General features: G+C 43.9%; 1 protein-coding gene across 4 annotated transcripts in view; it reads left to right on the forward strand.

Annotated features, from left to right (window-relative positions):
- CLUH (clustered mitochondria homolog) overlaps positions 1-19,948 on the forward strand; it is a 231,278-nt gene that overhangs the window by 80,279 nt on the left and 131,051 nt on the right. For all 4 annotated transcript variants that reach the window (XM_069227015.1, XM_069227016.1, XM_069227014.1 and 1 more), the window contains exons 8-10: positions 16,262-16,409; positions 17,299-17,391; positions 17,780-18,474. In XM_069227015.1, coding sequence (XP_069083116.1) covers positions 16,262-16,409; positions 17,299-17,391; positions 17,780-18,474 — 936 coding nt within the window. The remainder of the gene's footprint in view (positions 1-16,261; positions 16,410-17,298; positions 17,392-17,779; positions 18,475-19,948) is intronic.

Below are 19,948 nucleotides of genomic sequence, written 5' to 3' on the forward strand. Positions count from 1 at the left end.
AGGGTAGTGTTAAGCATTTGTTGTACACACACAGGCAATAAATGAGGAACACACACTCAAAGACTTAACTCCAGGCCAATAGTTTTTATATAGAAAAATATATTTTCTTAATTTATTTTTAGAACCACAAGTTCAAGATTTGAAGTAAATACATAAAATGCAAGGTACTCCACATAGGTAAGTTAGGAACTTTGAAGCAGTAACATACACAGTTTTAGTTAAAATGGCAATGAGCTATTTTAAAAGTGGACACAGTGCAAAAATCAACAGTTCCTGGGGGAGGTAAGTTTTTCAGGTAAGTAAGGCACTTACAAGTTTAAGTTCCTGGGCATAGGCAGCCCACCGTTGGGGGTTCAAGGCAACCCCAAAGTTACCGCACCAGCAACAAAAGGCCGGTCAGGTGCAGAGGTCAAAGGAGGGCCCAAAACACATAGGCGCCTATGAAGAACAGGGGTGCTCTGCTTCCGGTCTTCCTACAGGTAAGTACCTGCGTCTTCGGAGGGCAGACCAGAGGTGTTTTGTAGAGCACTGGGGGGGACACAAGTAGGCACTCAAAACACACCCTCAGCGGCACAGGGGCGACTGGGTGCAGTGTGCAAAGCAGGCATCTGGTTTTGTATAGAAATCAATGGAGCGACCCGGGGGTCACTCTAGCAGTGCAGGCAGGGCACAGGGGGGCTTCTCGGGCCAGCCACCAACTGGGCTAGGCAGAGGGTCGCCTGATGGTCACTCCTGCACTGAAGTTAGGTTCCTTCTGGTCCTGGTGGCGGCGGGTGGAGTGCTTGGTCCAGGCGTCGGGTTCCTTGTTACAGGTAGTCGCGGTCAGGGGGAGCCTCTGGATTCTCTCTGCATGCGTCGCTCGGGGGGGTCGTCTCGGGTTACTCACGAGGTCGCAGTTGCTTGGGAGTCCTCCCTGTAGTGTTGGTTCTCTGGGGCTCGAGCCAGGGTCGTCTGGTGCAGAGGGTGAAGTCGCATGCTTCCGGCAGGAAGAGTGAGTTCTTTAAAAGTTACTTCCTTGTTGCAAAGATGTTGCTGTGGGTGAACAGTGCCGCTGTTCTCTGGAGTTTCTTGGTCCTTCGTGTTTCAGGGCAGTCCTCTGAGGCTTCAGAGGTCGCTGGTCCCTGTCGGATGCGTTGCTGTGCAGTTTTCTTTGAGTCAGGAGACAGGCCGGTAGGGCTGGGGCCAAAGCAGTTGTTGTCTCTACAGCGCTTTCAGGTCAGCAGTCCTTCTTGTTTCAGGTTGCAGGAATCTGATTTCCTGGGTTCTGGGGTGCCCCTAAATACTGAATTTAGGGGGTGTTTAGGTCAGGAGGGCAGCAGCCAATGGCTACTGTCCTGTAGGGTGGCTACACCCTCTTTGTGCCTCCTCCCTTAGGGGAGGGGGGGCACATCCCTAATCCTATTGGGGGAATCCTCCAATCTCAAGATGGAGGATTTCTAAAGGCAGGGGTCACCTCAGCTCAGGACACCTTAGAGGCTGTCCTGAGTGGTGGGTGACTCCTCCTTGTTTTTCTCATTATCTCCTCCAGCCTTGCCGCCAAAAGTGGGGGCAGTGGCCGGAGGGGTGGGCATCTCCATTAGCTGGGATGCCCTGGGGTGCTGTAACAAAAGGCATGAGCCTTTGAGGCTCACCGCCAGGTGTTACAGTTCATGCAGGGGGAGGTGCAAAGCACCTCCACCCAGTACAGGCTTTGTTCCTAGCCACAGAGTGACAAAGGCACTCTCCCCATGTGGCCAGCAACATGTCTGGTTGTGGCAGGCTGGCAGAAACTGGTCAGCCTAGCACTAGGAGTCTGACTGGTATTCAGAGGGCATCTCTAAGATGCCCTCTTGGTGCATTTTACAATAAATTGCACACTGGCATCAGTGTGCATTTATTGTGCTGAGAAGATTGATACCAAACTTCTCAGATTTCAGTGTAGCCGTTATGGAACTGTGGAGTTCGTGTTTGGCAAACTCCCAGACCATATACTCTTTATGGTTACCCTGCACTTACAATGTCTAAGGTTTTGCTTAGACACTGTAGGGTCATAGTGCTCATGCACATATGCCCTCACCTGCGGGATAGTGCACCCTGCCTTAGGGCTGTAAGGCCTGCTAGAGGGGTGACTTACCTATGCCACAGGCAGTGTGAGGTTGGCATGGCACTCTGAGGGGAGTGCCTTGTCGACGTAGTTATTTTCTCCCCACCAGCACACACAAGCTGTGAGACAGTGTGCGTGGGCTGAGTGAGGGGTCCCCAGGGTGGCATAAGACATGCTGCAGCCCTTAGAGACCTTCCCTGGCATCAGGGCCCTTGGTACCAGGGGTACCATTTACAAGGGACTTACCGGAGTGCCAGGGCTGTGCCAATTGTGGGAACAACGGTACAGTTTCAGGGAAAGAACATCTGGTGCTGGGGCCTGGTTAGCAGGGTCCCAGCACACTTTCAATCATAACTGGCATCAGCAAAAGGCAAAAAGTCAGAGGGTAACCATGCCAAGGAGGCATTTTCTTACAAGACCCCATCTTCCATTCCAGTGGTACATCCTAGGCTGAACAAAAAATACAAAGCGCCGGAAAATTCACCAGCCTGTTTGATTGATCAACCTAAACCTGACTCCGTCCAGAAATCCATCCTCTCTGCTTTCCGCGCCCCCAGATATGGAAGGAAGGCGTTTAGACACAATAGGGAAAAAGTTCTCCACAATGGCAGCTACAACAGTCCGGGCAGCAAACTCCTTGGTGATTCTACGCAGAAATGACCTACAGATGTGGTCGGACAGCTCCCAATACATCTATTCCCTTCCAGAAGATTCTAGAGCTGAAGCTCGGAAGATATTACAAGAAGGAGAAAACATCTCTGCCAAGATCATAGACTGTGCAATAGATGAGTCATCCACAGATTTCCTCCAGCTAGCCGGAGCGGCAGTACTAAGACGACGGGTGGCTAAAAGCTACTTCCTTCCGTCTGGAGGTTCAGATGAAAGTTCTGGATATGCCATATGATGGTGAGCTACGATTTGGTAAGCACATCGATGACGCGCTTCAATCAATAAAAACGGACACAGACACAGCTAGATCGCTGGGCATTCTTCAATTCAAAAGACAGCCCTTTCGAGGGGAAGAAGACTGTATTCTTACAGAGGCGTTCTGCACCAATATCGGCAGTACCAGCCTTACTAGGGCCAGTTTCGTTCAGCCACCAGTCAGCAACAGCCCTATCGGCAACCACCATCTGCAGCCTACAGACACACCACAAGAGGAGTCTGCTTATAGAGGCAAGGACACAGCCAGAAAGCACTGACCTCCACCAAGTGCCTGCCTCCAGCCCCTATTCTGACACTCGGATAGAGGGCAGAATTTCCAGCTTCACCCACCAGTGGTCCCAGATCACCTCAGACCGATGGGTCCTCGATATCACGAAAGGGCATACCCTGGAATTTCAGCAACTCCCTCCAGAGGTACTACCACGAAGACCCCCACCTGCCCACCTAAAAGAGCTCCTTGTACAAATTTCCAATATGATAGACAAGGGAGCAATAGAGCTCGTACTGAAGTCTCAAAGGGGAACTGGCTTCTACTCTTGCTTCTTCCTCTTCTGGAAAAAAACAGGGGACTGGCAAGCTATCTTCGATGTTTAAAAAATTTCTGAAAAAACAATCATTTCGGATGATCACTCTTCAGGATGTATTACTGCTCAAACAGGGGGCTTTCATGACGGCCTTGGATCTCCAAGAAACCTATTTTCATATCCCTATTCACCCCAGCCACAGGAAATTCTTACGCTTCAGGGTGGCAAGCACCCGCTACCAATTCAGGGTGTTACCTTTCGGTCTGAGATCGGCTCCTCAAGTTTTCACCAAGGTGTTAGCTCCAGTGGTAGTATTCCTCAGACAGGAAGGAGTTCAAGTGTTTCCATACTTGGACGATTGGCTAATAAAAGCAAGAACACCGTCCAGGGCATCCAGAGACACATGCCTGTCCCTCTTCCAGAGATTAGGCCTCTCGGTCAACTACCAAAAATCACACCTAATGCCGTCAACCAACATCACCTTTCTAGGAGCCGTTTGGGATACGGAACAAGCAAAAGCTTTCGCCTCTCAGAACAGGCAGAAGAGGATTCGGGGTCTAGCACTCTGCCTCAGCAAAAGAAAGTCCACTTCTGTCCGGAGTTACAAATCATTTCTGGGGATGCTCTCCTCATGCATCCCATTGATACCAACCTGCCGTCTCCGCATGAGAACACTTCAGCAGCAGTTAGACAGCCAGTGGAAACAAAAAAACAGATCTTTCGACAATATTCTCCAAATAACCCCACCGGCAAGACGAGCCATGGAATGGTGGTTGAAGACCCTCCTCTCCCCCCCAACATACCAGAGGGTCTCTCATTTCTGAATCTCATCCCAGAGCATGTTCTGACCACATACTTCTCTCTGAATGGATAGGGCGCACACCTCGAATACCTGACAGTGAGAGGGAAATGGACCACCTAGGAAGTTATGCTCCACATCAACTTGTTGGAATTAAAAGCCGTATTCCTAGCACTCAAATCCTTCCTTACCAAAATCCAAGGCTCATCAGGTTTGGTCCGAACCGACAACACCACAAGTATACATTACCTCAACAAGCAGAGAGATACAAAATCGCCAGCACTCTCTCTTTAGGTGCAATAAATATGGAATTGGGCACTTAAACATCACATAACTCTCAGAGCAGGACATGTTCCAGGTGTATCCAACACCCTAGTGCACTCATTTTAAGCAGGTCCTCAACGACCTGCTATGAGTGGGAGCTCAACCAGGCAACTCTTGATCGTATTTTGCATCGCTGGGGCAAGCCCAGTTTGTACCTCTTTGCGACAAAGGAAAACAAAAAATGCCAAAACTACGCAAGCTGGCAATCGCAGAGAAGGTCGAGGTTGAATGCATTTTTGATCAAATGGTCACAAATCTATGCTTACGCTTTCCCCCGCTTCCGCTAATCACGAGAATTCTGCAAAAGATGAAGAGGGAACCTTGTTGACTGTTACTGATAGCTCCCAGATGGCCACGCCAGTTTTCTCACAGCAACCTCACATTCTGTTGAAACCAATACCAGACTTGCTAACGATGAATCGGGACCAAGTCCAACCTGACTTCTCTTCGGTTATCGGCCTGGCTCCTGAATTCAATTAATTTGCTGACCTATATATTCCACTAAACCGTTGTGAAGTGCTCGCTAATGCCAGAGCCCAGGCTACAAATAAAACATACAAACTGAAATGGAAAAGATTCTGTATATGGTATAAAGATTCCAGTATCCACCCCCTGACATCTTCTCCAGAACAGATACTTCTGTATCTTCTTCAATTGGCAAAATCAGGTCTCTCTCACTCATCCATCAAGGGTCACTTGGCAGCCATTTCTCGATTCCGCTGTACTGCTACTTCACCATCTTTATGGTCCTTGAGAATAGTAAAGCAATTCTTGAAGGGATTATTCAGATTGCTTTCTCCAATTAAACTCCCTCCTCCATGGCACCTCAACGTTGTACTTTCGCACATGATGAAACATCCATTTGAACCTCTTCACAAAGCAGAATTTAAATATATTTCCTGGAAGACAGCGCTTCTCCTAGCGCTTACCTTAGCAAAGAGGGTCAGTGATATGCAAGCATTCACAATCTCTCAACCTTTTCTTCAATTTAAATCGGATATGGTCATCCTTAGAACTAATCCAAAATTCATTCCTAAAGTTCCCTCCAACTTTCATCTCTGTGAGCCAGTAATATTAAAGACTTTCTTCCCAAACTCCAGCAGAAAGAGCACTACATTCCTTAGATATCAAGAGAAGTCTTAAATTTTACATACAAAGGACTAGCAACTTTCGTAAAGCTGATCAACTGTTTGTAGGCTATGGACAATGCAGAAAGGGGTATCCTGTCACCAGACAGACTATAGCTCGGTGGATAGCCATCGCCATACAATTTTGTCACCAGCTAGCAGGAAAGCCACCGACAGCCAACGTCAAAGCCCACTACACCAGAGCTGTAGCCACCTCCACAGCTCTCTTCCCAGGAGTGCCTCTACAGCAGATTTGCAGAGCGGCAATGTGGTCTTGCAGCCACACCTTCACTCAGCACTACTGCCTAGATGCCACAGACAGGATGGACACAGCAGTGTAAGACAAGCCGTTCTGCGTAATTTATTTGCATAAGGTAAGACAATATTTCATTACCCACCATCCTCCAATATATATGTGTGTTCGATGGCATGTGTAGCTGCAGGTACACATGCTGTGCACATCCCGCCATCTGGTGTTGGGCTCGGAGTGTTACAAGTTGTTTTTCTTCGAAGAAGTCTTTTCGAGTCACGAGACCGAGGGACTCCTCCCATTTCGACTCCATTGCGCATGGGCGTCGACTCCATCTTAGATTGTTTTTTTTCCACCATCGGGTTCGGACGTGTTCCTTTTCGCTCCGTGTTTCGGGTCGGAAAGTTAGTTAGAATCTCGGAAAAAACGTCGGTATTGTTTGCATTCGGTATCGGGTTAGTTACAACAGATCGACACCGAATTTAGAAGAGTTCCGGTGGCCCTTCGGGGTTTTTTCGATCCCCCGTCGGGGCCTGGTCGGCCCGGCCACGTGTGAATTCAAGGCTGATGGAACGGACCCCATTCCGCTTCTGTCCAAAATGCCATAACAAGTATCCGTATACGGATCAGCATCTGGTCTGTAACTTGTGCTTGTCCCCAGAGCACAAGGAAGATACTTGTGAGGCCTGTCGAGCGTTTCGGTCCAGAAAGACGTTAAGAGACCGAAGAGCCAGAAGACTACAGATGGCGTCGACGCCGACAGAACAAGAGCGTTTCGAGGAAGAAGAGGAAGCTTTCTCTATCCACGAATCGGACTCGGAAGAGCTCGAGGCCGAAGAAACGCCGAAGACCGTGAGTAAGACGTCGAAACATAAGACTCACGAGAAGTCAACAAGAGCCCAGGGGACGCCACCGCCAACAGGCCATGGCTTAACCCAAAAAAGCGGTGACCGAGCCAAGGCACTGAAAAAGGGCACGCTGGTGTCGAAGTCATCCGACTCCGGTCGAGATACCGCCACACAGCAATCTCGGACCCGAGACATCGGCTCTGAGAAATATCTGCACCGTGACAGCGGCACCAAACAAATTCGGCACCAAGACACCACCACGCCGAAAATTACAAAGGTTTCTTCGGAGCCTAAAAAGACCTCCGAAAAAGTTTCGGTTCCAAAACATCCAGCCTCGGAGCCGAGAACAGGTTCCTATACAGAGGAACAAGGATTAGCCTCACAAATGAAAAAACATAGATTTGGAGAGGAACTTCAAGCTGTAGAGCCAGACTATACTCAAAGGAGGCTCCACATTCATCAAGACACAGGGAAGATAACCACTCTTCCTCCAATTAAAACAAAAAGAAAACTTGCCTTTCACGAAAAGGACAAGGAGCCACAGGCAAAGGTGGCAAAGAAAACAACTCCACCACCTTCTCCACCACCATCAGTGCACACATCACCAGTAGCAACTCCTCCACTGATGCACTCCCCGACTCATACTGCCATGAGTCAAGATGATCCTGATGCATGGGACCTTTACGATGCTCCAGTATCGGACAACAGCCCAGACTCGTACCCTACCAGGCCGTCCCCTCCTGAGGACAGTACATCTTACACACAGGTGATCGCAAGGGCAGCTGCTTTCCATAAAGTCACCTTGCATTCAGAACCAATTGAGGATGACTTCTTGTTTAACACGCTAACCTCCACTCATAGCCAGTACCAAAGACTACCTATGCTCCCAGGAATGCTAAAACATTCAAAACAAATCTTTCAGGATCCTGTTAAAGGCCGAGCCATAACTCCAAGGGTGGAGAAAAGGTACAAGCCACCGCCAACAGATCCTGTTTATATTACAACGCAGTTAACTCCAGACTCAGTAGTTGTCGGGGCAGCTCGTAAGAGAGCAAACTCTCATACCTCGGGAGAAGCACCACCTCCAGACAAAGAGAGTCGCAAATTTGATGCTGCGGGCAAAAGGGTTGCAGCACAAGCAGCAAACCAATGGCGCATTGCCAATTCACAAGCGCTTTTGGCAAGATATGACAGAGCTCACTGGGATGAGATGCAACATTTGATAGAACACTTACCCAAGGAGTTCCAAAAAAAGAGCACAACAAGTGGTGGAAGAAGGACAAAGTATCTCTAATAATCAGATACGGTCTTCAATGGATGCAGCAGATACGGCTGCAAGGACAGTAAATACTGCAATAACAATAAGAAGGCACGCATGGCTCCGCACGTCAGGTTTCAAGCCGGAAATTCAACAAGCCGTGCTAAATATTCCATTTAATGAACAGCAGGTGTTTGGGCCGGAAGTCGACACTGCTATTGAGAAACTCAAGAAAGACACTGATACGGCAAAAGCCATGGGCGCACTCTACTCCCCGCACAGCAGAGGCACCTTTCGCAAAACACCTTTTAGGAGAGGTTTTCGAGGACAACCTACAGAAACCACAACATCACAAACAAGGCCCACTTACCAAAGCCAATATCAGCGGGGAAGTTTTCGGGGGCAATATAGAGGGGGACAATTCCAAAGAAGTAGAGGAAAATTCCAAAGCCCCAAAAGTCCTCAAAATAAGCAGTGACTCACAAGTCACACATCCCCATCACATAACACCTGTGGGGGGAAGATTAAGCCAATTTTACAAACATTGGGAGGAGAAAACAACAGATACTTGGGTACTAGCAATTATCCAGCATGGTTATTGCATAGAATTTCGCGAATTCCCTCCAACAGTCCCACCGAAAACACACAGTATGTCGAAACAACATATAAATCTTCTAGGATTAGAAGTTCAAGCATTGCTCCAAAAAGAAGCAATAGAATTAGTACCAAAACAAGAACTAAACACAGGAGTTTACTCACTGTACTTTCTGATACCCAAAAAAGACAAAACTCTAAGACCTATACTAGATATTAAATACATACATCAAATCAGACCATTTTCACATGGTTACATTACAAGAAGTAATCCCACTGCTCAAACAACAAGACTACATGACAACACTGGATCTAAAGGATGCATATTTCCATATACCAATACATCCTTCACACAGGAAGTACCTAAGGTTTGTATTCCAAGGGATACATTACCAATTCAAAGTGTTGCCATTCGGAATAACAACTGCGCCAAGAGTTTTTACAAAATGTCTAGCAGTAGTAGCTGCACATATCAGAAGGCAGCAAATACATGTGTTCCCGTACCTAGACGATTGGTTAATCAAAACCAATACGCAAAAACAGTGTTCACAACACACAAATTACGTCATAGAAACCCTACACAAACTAGGTTTCTCAATCAATTACTCAAAGTCACACCTTCTGCCGTGTCAAACACAGCAATACCTAGGAGCAACAATCAACACAGTAAAAGGAATTGCCACTCCAAGTCCACAAAGAGTCCAAACATTCCAAAATGTCATGCAAGCCATGTATCCAAACCAAAAGATACAGGTCAAATTAGTAATGAAACTCCTAGGCATGATGTCCTCATGCATAGCCATTTTCCCAAACGCAAGGTTGCACATGCGGCCCTTACAACAGTACCTAGTATCACAGTGGTCACAGGCACAGGGTCAACTTCTAGATCTGGTGTTGATAGACACATACATGTCACATACATCTCGCTTCAATGGTGGAACAGTATAATTTTAAACCAAGGGCGGCCTTTTCAAGACCCAGTGCCACAATACGTAATAACGACAGATGCATCCATGACAGGGTGGGGAGCACACCTCAATCAGCACAGCATCCAAGGACAATGGGACATTCAGCAAAAACAGTTTCATATAAACCACTTGGAACTGTTAGCGGTATTTCTAGCTCTGAAAGCATTTCAACCCATAATAACCCACAAATACACTCTTGTCAAAACAGACAACATGACAACAATGTATTACCTAAACAAACAGGGAGGAACACACTCGACACAGTTGTGTCTCCTAACACAAAAAATATGGCATTGGGCGATTCACAACCACATTCGCCTAATAGCACAATTTATTCCAGGGATTCAGAATCAGTTAGCAGACAATCTTTCTCAGGATCACCAACAGATCCACGAATGGGAAATTCACGCCCAAATACTGAACACTTACTTCAGAATGTGGGGAACGCCACAAATAGATCTATTTGCAACAAAAGAAAACTCAAAATGCCAAAACTTCGCATCCAGGTACCCACAACATCAGTCTCAGGGCAATGCACTATGGATGAACTGGTCAGGGATATTTGCGTACGCTTTTCCCCCTCTCCCACTTCTTCCATATCTAGTAAACAAGTTGAGTCAAAACAAACTCAAACTCATACTAATAGCACCAACATGGGCAAGGCAACCTTGGTACACAACACTACTAGACCTTTCATTAGTACCTCATATCAAACTGCCAAACAGACCAGATCTGTTAACACAACACAAACAACAGATCAGACATCCAAATCCAGCATCGCTGAATCTAGCAATTTGGCTCCTGAAATCCTAGAATTCGGGCACTTAGACCTCACACAGGAATGTATGGAGGTCATAAAACAGGCTAGAAAACCTACCACTAGACACTGTTATGCAAATAAGTGGAAAAGATTTGTTTATTACTGCCATAATAATCAAATTCAACCTTTACACGCATCTGCAAAAGAGATAGTAGGATACTTACTAAATTTGCAGAAATCTAAACTAGCTTTCTCTTCCATTAAAATACATCTTACGGCAATTTCAGCTTACCTGCAAATTACGCACTCAACTTCATTATTTAGGATACCAGTCATAAAAGCGTTTATGGAAGGCCTAAAGAGAATTATACCACCAAGAACACCACTGGTTCCTTCATGGAACCTCAACATTGTCTTAACACGACTCATGGGTCCACCTTTTGAGCCCATGCACTCTTGTGAAATGCAATACTTCATATGGAAAGTTGCATTTTTAATTGCCATCACATCTCTAAGAAGAGTGAGTGAAATTCAAGCATTTAATATTCAAGAACCATTTATTCAAATACACAAAAATAAAGTTGTTCTACGGACCAATCCTAAATTTTTACCAAAAGTAATCTCACCGTTCCACTTGAATCAAACGGTAGAATTACCAGTGTTCTTCCCACAGCCAGATTCTGTAGCTGAAAGAGCACTACATACATTAGACATCAAAAGAGCACTAATGTACTACATTGACGGAACAAAACTAATTCGAAAGACAAAACAACTATTTATCGGCTTTCAAAAACCTCATACAGGAAATCCAATTTCAAAACAAAGCATTGCTAGATGGATAGTTAAGCGCATTCAAACATGCTATCTTAAAGCTAAAAGAGAACTGCCTATTACACCAAAGGCACACTCAACCAGAAAGAAAGGTGCTACCATGGCCTTTCTAGGAAATATTCCAATGAACAAAATATGTAAGGCAGCAACATGGTCTACGCCGCATACATTTACCAAGCACTACTGTGTAGATGTGTTAACTGCACAACAAGCAACAGTAGGTCAAGCTGTACTAAGAACATTATTTCAAACTACTTCAACTCCTACAGGCTGAACCACCGCTTTTGGGGAGATAACTGCTTATTAGTCTATGCACAGCATGTGTATCTGCAGCTACACATGCCATCGAACGGAAAATGTCACTTACCCAGTGTACATCTGTTCGTGGCATTAGTCGCTGCAGATTCACATGCGCCCACCCGCCTCCCCGGGAGCCTGTAGCCGTTCAGAAGTAGATCTTAAACATTTGTACATTTGTAAATATATTACTTTAAACTTCATTATGTACAGACGCATTCACTCCATTGCATGGGCACTATTACTAGCATACACAACTCCTACCTCACCCTCTGCGGGGAAAACAATCTAAGATGGAGTCGACGCCCATGCGCAATGGAGTCGAAATGGGAGGAGTCCCTCGGTCTCGTGACTCGAAAAGACTTCTTCGAAGAAAAACAACTTGTAACACTCCGAGCCCAACACCAGATGGCGGGATGTGCACAGCATGTGAATCTGCAGCGACTAATGCCACGAACAGATGTACACTGGGTAAGTGACATTTTCCATATGTGCATAAATATGGATAGCTTATGTTTACTGCTAATTATTCTGATTCAAACATGTGAATGTATGAAAGATACCCCAATACTGGAGAAGAAAATAAGTTACTTACCTGTAACTGTGGTTCTCCAGTATTGGTATCTTTCATAGATTCACATGCGACCCACCCTCCTCCCCATAGAGGCTCACCTCATGTTTTTTCTTCCTTTAATACATCACTTGTGCTAGAAAATCTGAGAGACTCAAGCCTCTGTGCTGAGGGTTCTAAAGGGTGGTTTCGCCTGATTGGCTGGACTTGTAAGTCTTTTCTAATTACACTAATAAGCTATGAAAGTGAATGTATTTTTCCTTTGACTTAAATGTTAAAAATTTGATATACTGCTTTATGTACCATGGGACTCCTACTTTGACGACGGAGAATGATTCAAGCATGTGAATCTATGAAAGGTCCCAATACTGGAGAACCACAGTTACAGGTTAGTAACTTAGGGCCATATGTACAAACACTTTTTCCCATAGATACAGAATGGGTAAAAACCTTTGCTACATCTGGCCCTTATTTTCTTACCTTCTTTCAATCCTGGTGTTTTGAGGAAAAAATTCTACCTGCGTAGAAACCAATATTGTCCACCACAAATTGTCTGTTTCTGAGCAAAGTGGTTAGTGGTTCCCAAAACTAGGGCTTTGTGCATGATGCAGGCTAGTGTAAAGATGTTCCCGACACCAGAGAGAGTATGTGATCATTGGGGCATTGTCAAACTTCCTTGTGCCAGTGGCCAGTCGGTTGCGGCTGCATGAAGGTCTGCTTTGAGGGGAGCTAGATAAAGGTGTTACTTTATATTTGTATTCTGTTTCCGTAGTCCATCGTGACCAATGGAAGAGATGTCATTACTAGCATGAAATCTTGCACTGCAATAAAGGTTGACAACCCCCTTCCATTCCCCCGGGAGAGACATCTAAAGAGAGATTGCGCCCCCTGTTGCTTTTGTGTTGAAGTGTGCTTGAAATTCGGGCTGGTGTTCAAGATGAAGCCTAGAGCTCTGGGTTGCTCCCCATTTGAAGGGATACAGTCGATTACTGTGAGTTAATCCAAGTTTTAATTGGGACAGGGCAGTTTGTTGGGGATAACAGTGGAAGCTTTATGTGATTGAGGGACACCCACGTTCGGACATCCTTAGGCATTTGGCCAAATATTAAACATCTTTAAAGTAGGACACTGCCAACTAGATCTGGCTAAAAAAATCATATCAAATATTGGAGCCACTCAGAACGCAGGCTAGAAGCTGAATGTAAATGTTGAAAAGTGGAAGAACCTTGTGGAAGCCCTTGCTGAATCTTCACAGGGTCCAAGATAGAGATGGCAATAGTTATGTATTAACACTGATTTTTCAAGTAAGATGAGAACCAACTGTGGACTGCACCAATCCGCCCCATTTCTTTTTTTTTAAATTCTCAGGAAAGTATCAAGGTTCACTGTGTAGACGGTAGCTGATATTTTCACAATGCTAAGAACACAAGGATCACTTTATCTAGAATGTGTAGAGTGTTTCCTTATAGGTTCAAGTAGATAAAGAGATATGGTGACCTTCATCTAGGATTATCAACTTTTTCTGTCTAGAGTTTGACAGCTGAGCTCTCAAACATTTGTGGTTAACAGTATACATGGAGTGGACTTTGGGTCTTCCTCTTTCAACCATTCGCTTTCTTCCCCATCCTCTTTCTGTCCTTGGCTTGAGGCTTTCAGTCATGCCTGGGCTCAGCCCAGTGCAGATTTCATCTCTCCCCTAAAACCATTGGCTTTTTGAGTATATCCTTCTACAGCCTCTTAAATGATTACATGGAACTATAAGAGTGACTCCTTTACAAATATGGCCCTCTATCCATTTCTGTCTCTCACAGTGTGCCTGTGACAGTACATTAAACCCAGACCAATTGGCTTTGGCAGTTCTTGTTGTGAGTTTGCAGTATCAGTGTTCCATTCTGATGATCTGAAGCCTTACTCCAGCTCATAGAGTGTTTAAGCTGGAACTGTATGTAGAACTCCAACAGTTTTGCTGGGAGTGGAGACTTGTGGTTATTCAGATCTGCAGGGCTCCTTTTTTTTTTTCTTTTTTTTTTTTAAAGTGAAAGTGAATCCTGGCTTTATATATATATATATGTGTGTTTGTGTGTGTGTGTGTGTGTGTGTATATATATATATATATATGTATATATATATATATATATATTCAAAATGTTCTTTGGGGCAGAGGTGTATCCAGTAGTAGTTGTGTTAAAGAAAGTTAGAAAAACTTTCTTTAGAGAAAATTGGTGAGCCCATCTGATTGTGGGAGAATGGATTATTTCACAATGTCCAAAAAAGGTTGACTCTTTATTTGTTTCGTGCTCTCACTTGACACTTAGGTCAAAGTGTCATTAAAGATCGTTTGCTATGTTTGCTATTTTAAGTTCAAAGTTGTGCCAGGTTCTCAATAGAAGGATATTGATGCTATATTTTTTCAGATTCCCTATAAAATATTCTGTTCCTCATTCAGTTCTTTGAAGTACCAGTGTAAAGACATTTTAGTTGGTTTTCCTTTAAGTATATTTTTTGACTGTATTACACTTCTATGGAGCTGTCCTGCTGGGCAGGCCTATATTGTGCTACTTTCAAAACAGACATAGGCGTATTAATGTTTCCTAGATCTTTGGTCCATTGCATAGGTCCCCCAGATTGCCCATTGCTCAAAATATTTTAGATCTGAAAAGAGAGAAGGAGTAAGGAAACTGTCAGACCAGTCAACCAAGACAGAAGTACTCACTTGACCCTTCTTTATTTCATTTTGACATCCTGAGTGAAGCCTTTAATGCGTGGCATTTAAATAGCAAGGAATGATACCGTTTTTGAATAGGTATGAGGATAAAAGTGATGGGCTTTGGAACATCAGAGAAAATAATTTTAGCCCCCATTCAGCTATGTCACATGAAATATAGCGATTTATGGTGAGTGGGGAGTGTTTTCAGTTTACAGTGCTGTCCTTCACTCACAGCTGTGTAGCCCAGGGCATGTACATAGGTGCTGTGGTAGTAGGAGCAGTCTTCTTCCATGGACAATGGGTCCAAGCTCCCACTCCCCGGCATAGTAGATTAATAAGGTAGTGATGCTCGTAAGAGCAGAAGCACATTGTCAAATACCCATGCAGTCTTTTACATAAACTGAACTGATTGCTGAAAATAGAAGTTTTCACTGGTTCTTTGCCTTTGCTTTCTGTCCATAGGACGTGGTGGCGAGAGGCTTCCCTTCCTCAGGAAAGAGTTCACCTAATTTGATCTGAATTGGCTATATTGATGTCAAGACTCTTCTGATTTGAGTGCAGAGTCATGCCGACACGACACTATCTTCCTATTTACAAAACCCATGTTGGCAATTTGGAGAAGTGCACAAAGCAAAATGTATTAACATAATAGCAATAATCTATAAACCATGGTACACATTCTATAAGGTTAACAACATATTTAGCTATAAATCAATATCTGTTACTACATATGATAAACTACCTGTTGCTGTGCGATCTAAGTTGGTAGCAAACTTAGCATGAGATCCATGTTTTGCTGCCGCTTCCTTTATGACAATGGTTCTTAACCTGTAGTCCGAGGACCCAAGGGGTCCCCGTGGCCTACTCAGTAGGTCCACAATAGTTTTACAAAATTAAATAATATTACATTTAATCAATTAAAATTAATAAAGTATACACAAATAAGGAAGCAACATTAATAATTTGAAAATATTTTCTGTATTTGAAAATGAATTGCACAAAATGTTTCAATATTTGAGCATTTACTTGGTGTATCATTATTTTTGTGGATTGTTCTGACGTCCAAATCATAGAAATTGCTTAAGCTGAGTGTCCCCGGCTTCCAGTAATGACTTATTGAGGGTCCTCGGAATCCAGTAATGATTCATTGGTGGTCCACAGAAATTAGAAGGTTAAGAACCGCTGCTCTGTGATGTTGAAAAACTCCTTGGTAGCTCAACCTGATACATAAAGTGCAAAATAGTTTACCTACAGTTATCAGAGTACGTTGTTCAAATATGGCCATCATTAACAGGAACTGCATATGCATGTTACTTTCAGTAGTCAGAGATTTCTCATCCCAAAATGTCTGACAGCTGGTTTCATTGCACTGCAGAGTTCAGAGACATCCATTTGAGAGGATTGCAACCCCTTTTCAACTGTACAGCTGGACTGCACCCCAGGCAGAGCACGGCATGGACTGCGTCAGGGCAGAGGATGCGTACACATCTAGACTGGGCTACGAAGAACACATACCGGGCCAGGTGAGCAAACTCCACCTCATTGCTTTGCTACTGGACCTCTGTTATACAGCCAAATTGAAATGGTGGAAAAGCACTAGAGGTGTATTATTTATATCCGTATAGTGTGTTAAATTGCTATGAAATCACATCTAAATAATTAGTTACCAAACCCGTCCAACAAAAATCAAATAAAATATATTGCACACTTTTGCCAGTCCAGTACATGTATGCAATGAACATTTACATTTTAGCATCATCTGCACTGGTGGGTCATTTGATGTGTGGAAAGTATGCTTGCAACAAAAGGGGCATTGAAATTGTAACATCAGCCTAGCAGGCATGTGTAAATGTTCAGAATTGCTGTCAGCTTTGCCAGAGGTCTTGGATAATTGTTGCTCAGAATGTTACAGTTGAACTGCAGATATTCCGATCCCTCGGATAGTCATCTAATTGAAGTTTCTTTTCACCTACTCTACTTTATGCACTACAAAACATAAAAGTACACATTGGTGGTTCCTAACTTCAACTAAGATCAAGATGTCTGTAGATAGTCTTCCAAATATTATATTTTATTTCAGGTGAAGAGTGAAAAAAAACTCTTTGATTGAGGTATTACTGCTACAAATAAATAAATGTACCTAGGGTCAGTGCTGCGTCATTTGAGTCCTCCTGGCTGACATCTGTGACTCTTGTAGGCCGCAACTTTGAATATGGGAGGATTATCTTCGAAGTCAGTGCTTTAAGTACTAATCAGTTAAAAAACAATAGATCCTTACTATTTATGATGCTATAACACTTCAAATATTGCTGTGGATAGTGCTATATGTATGTTTATTTTTTTCTCTTTAGTTTTTATAAGGACGAGACACTTTTACTATGAACCTTTTACCACTAATATCATTTTTTTCAGACTCGGGACTGGAATGAGGAATTGCAAACCACTAGGGAACTCCCACGCAAAAACCTGCCCGAAAGGCTTCTTCGGGAGCGAGCCATATTCAAGGTAATGTTATCATCCAGTCTCTCACTGAAGTGATGTGCTTTCAAAGTTATCTGCCCAGCTCGTAAAGATTAGCTGTAGTCTTTTTCGTATGTTAGGAATTTCTTTAAAAAAAATAAACAACCTGTGGTCAAAGCGACATTTGTGAGTGAGTTTGCTTTACGATCTCCAAACACTTCTTACAAATAACCTGCAGGGTGATTATATTTTGATTTGCATTCTTGGTTTGCCATCCTGTTTAGGTGATGATATTCTGTAAAACTATCCTTCAGAAGATACAAATTACCAATTTTGGAACTATTATCTGTCATAAAGGCGTAAGGAACACTAGAACATAAAGGTAGTCTATAAAACACCCACAATAAAGTGCATAATTTATCCCTCTCCATAGGTTCACAGTGATTTCACAGCTGCTGCTACTAGAGGTGCTATGGCTGTCATTGATGGCAATGTTATGGCAATTAACCCAAGTGAGGAAACCAAAATGCAGATGTTCATCTGGAACAACATCTTCTTCAGCCTGGGGTTTGATGTCCGCGATCACTACAAAGACTTTGGAGGAGACAATGCTGCATTTGTGGCCCCAACAAATGACCTGAATGGGGTACGTACCTACAGTGCTGTGGACGTTGACGGGCTATATACCCTGGGCACAGTCGTGGTGGATTACAGAGGGTACAGAGTAACAGCTCAGTCCATCATTCCTGGAATTCTGGAGCGTGAGCAGGAACAAAGTGTCATTTATGGGTCAATAGACTTTGGCAAAACAGTTGTCTCCCACCCCAAGTATTTAGAACTGTTGGAGAAGACAAGCAGACCACTTAAGATACAGAAACATAAGGTGCTGAATGATAAGAATGAGGAGGTGGAGCTTTGCTCCTCTGTGGAATGTAAAGGTATCATTGGAAATGATGGTCGCCATTACATCCTGGACTTGCTTCGTACTTTTCCCCCAGACATGAACTTTTTGCCCATGGAAGGAGAGGAAATGCCAGAGGAGTGCCAGAGAATGGGCTTTCCTAAGCAGCACCGGCACAAGCTTTGCTGTCTACGACAGGAACTTGTTGATGCCTTTGTGGAGCACAGGTAAGAGCAGTAGATAGTAGTGTTTCTTTTATTGTCACTGATTGATAATAATTGATAGCTGTTGCAACTGTGATAGAGAAATACTTAATCCAGAGATCATTATTCTATGCACTATAAGTGCTGTTGTCTTTTCTCATATGTACCATGCGATTGCAAACCCTACAGTCTAGGAGAGGCGGTAGGGTATAAGAGGTAGGAGAAAATCAACAACAGAGTTAGGATATGAGAATGAGAAAGAGGTGGAAAATAATTGGAGGAAAATTAGCATTATAACGAGAGGAGGATGGAAATCGTGAGAAGAGGAGGGATGTGTGAGAGTGGTTGAGGGAAGGAAGAAAGGATGAGAATGAAAAGAGGAAGGGTAACATGAGTGTAGGGGAAGTAGAGGGGGACTTTCGGAAGCAATAAGACACATACATTCATAATACACTGGGGGCACAACTGACGATTTTGAGCAAAATAAGCATTGCAAAGAGAAAAGGTTTGGCTTATTTCTAAAAGTTCATTTGTTCATTCCTGAATTTGCTTTTGTATGTGGTATTATGTGGTATTATGAATAGACGAGTGATGGTCCACTTGTGATGTTTAACTGAGTGTTCAAGAAGACACTTTCAGTTACAAGCAAATCCTTTTTTTCTTTGCCAGTGTTTGTGTTTGTAGATGTGAAGTTCCTTTAAAATTAGGCTTCTAGCAGTGGAATCCTGCGATTGATCGTAATCCTAGGAGGAGGAACAGCACCAGTCAAAAAAATGCTACAATTCTTGGCCATCCAACATTGTATTTAGCTAGAATCTATAGTCCGGCTCACTCATATGGGCACTAGTAGGACAATTTTGCATCTGCATTCAAAGCAAAACACTGGTGCAAAAAGTGTTTTCTCTCACCAGTTGCTTGGTGCATATTTCATTTTATATCAGGTCAGACTTACCCTACACCAGTGCAAACAAATATATCTTATCTGATCCTTAAGTGGAATGCAGGAATGAAATCAGGACTATTTAATCCAATACAGTTGACACAGTTTAGTCTCAGGTATAAAGGCCCCATGTTTCATTCATCACAGGTGTACATAACTGGGCCAGATATAACAACAGTCCCCAGCCTCAAACCCAAACAGTCAGAGTCAGAATACTTAAAAGATTTCACACAAATACGCCTAGCTCAATATTTCTCATGGTATTACAGGCTATAATATATGTACACACGCCTGTAAAACACTGCCACTCCCCTATCTTCCGCCCCCTCCCCCAAATCACAGATCAGGGTTTAATCAATTGTTTTTTCGCTCACCATGCCACCCCATTGCAGACCCAGCCCATATGCAAATCAGTCCTAACCATGTACCCCATGGGAACAGTTCAGCCCGAACTGACAGGTCAGGTTCTCCTTGGACTGGAAACAAGCATCCTGGGACCGGTAGCAGGGTATCACCCTTTATCAGCCAGGCTAGCCGGAATCCAGTGGCACAGTGAGC

This window comes from Pleurodeles waltl, chromosome 3_2, assembly GCF_031143425.1.
Source record: "Pleurodeles waltl isolate 20211129_DDA chromosome 3_2, aPleWal1.hap1.20221129, whole genome shotgun sequence".
NCBI lineage: Eukaryota > Metazoa > Chordata > Amphibia > Caudata > Salamandridae > Pleurodeles > Pleurodeles waltl.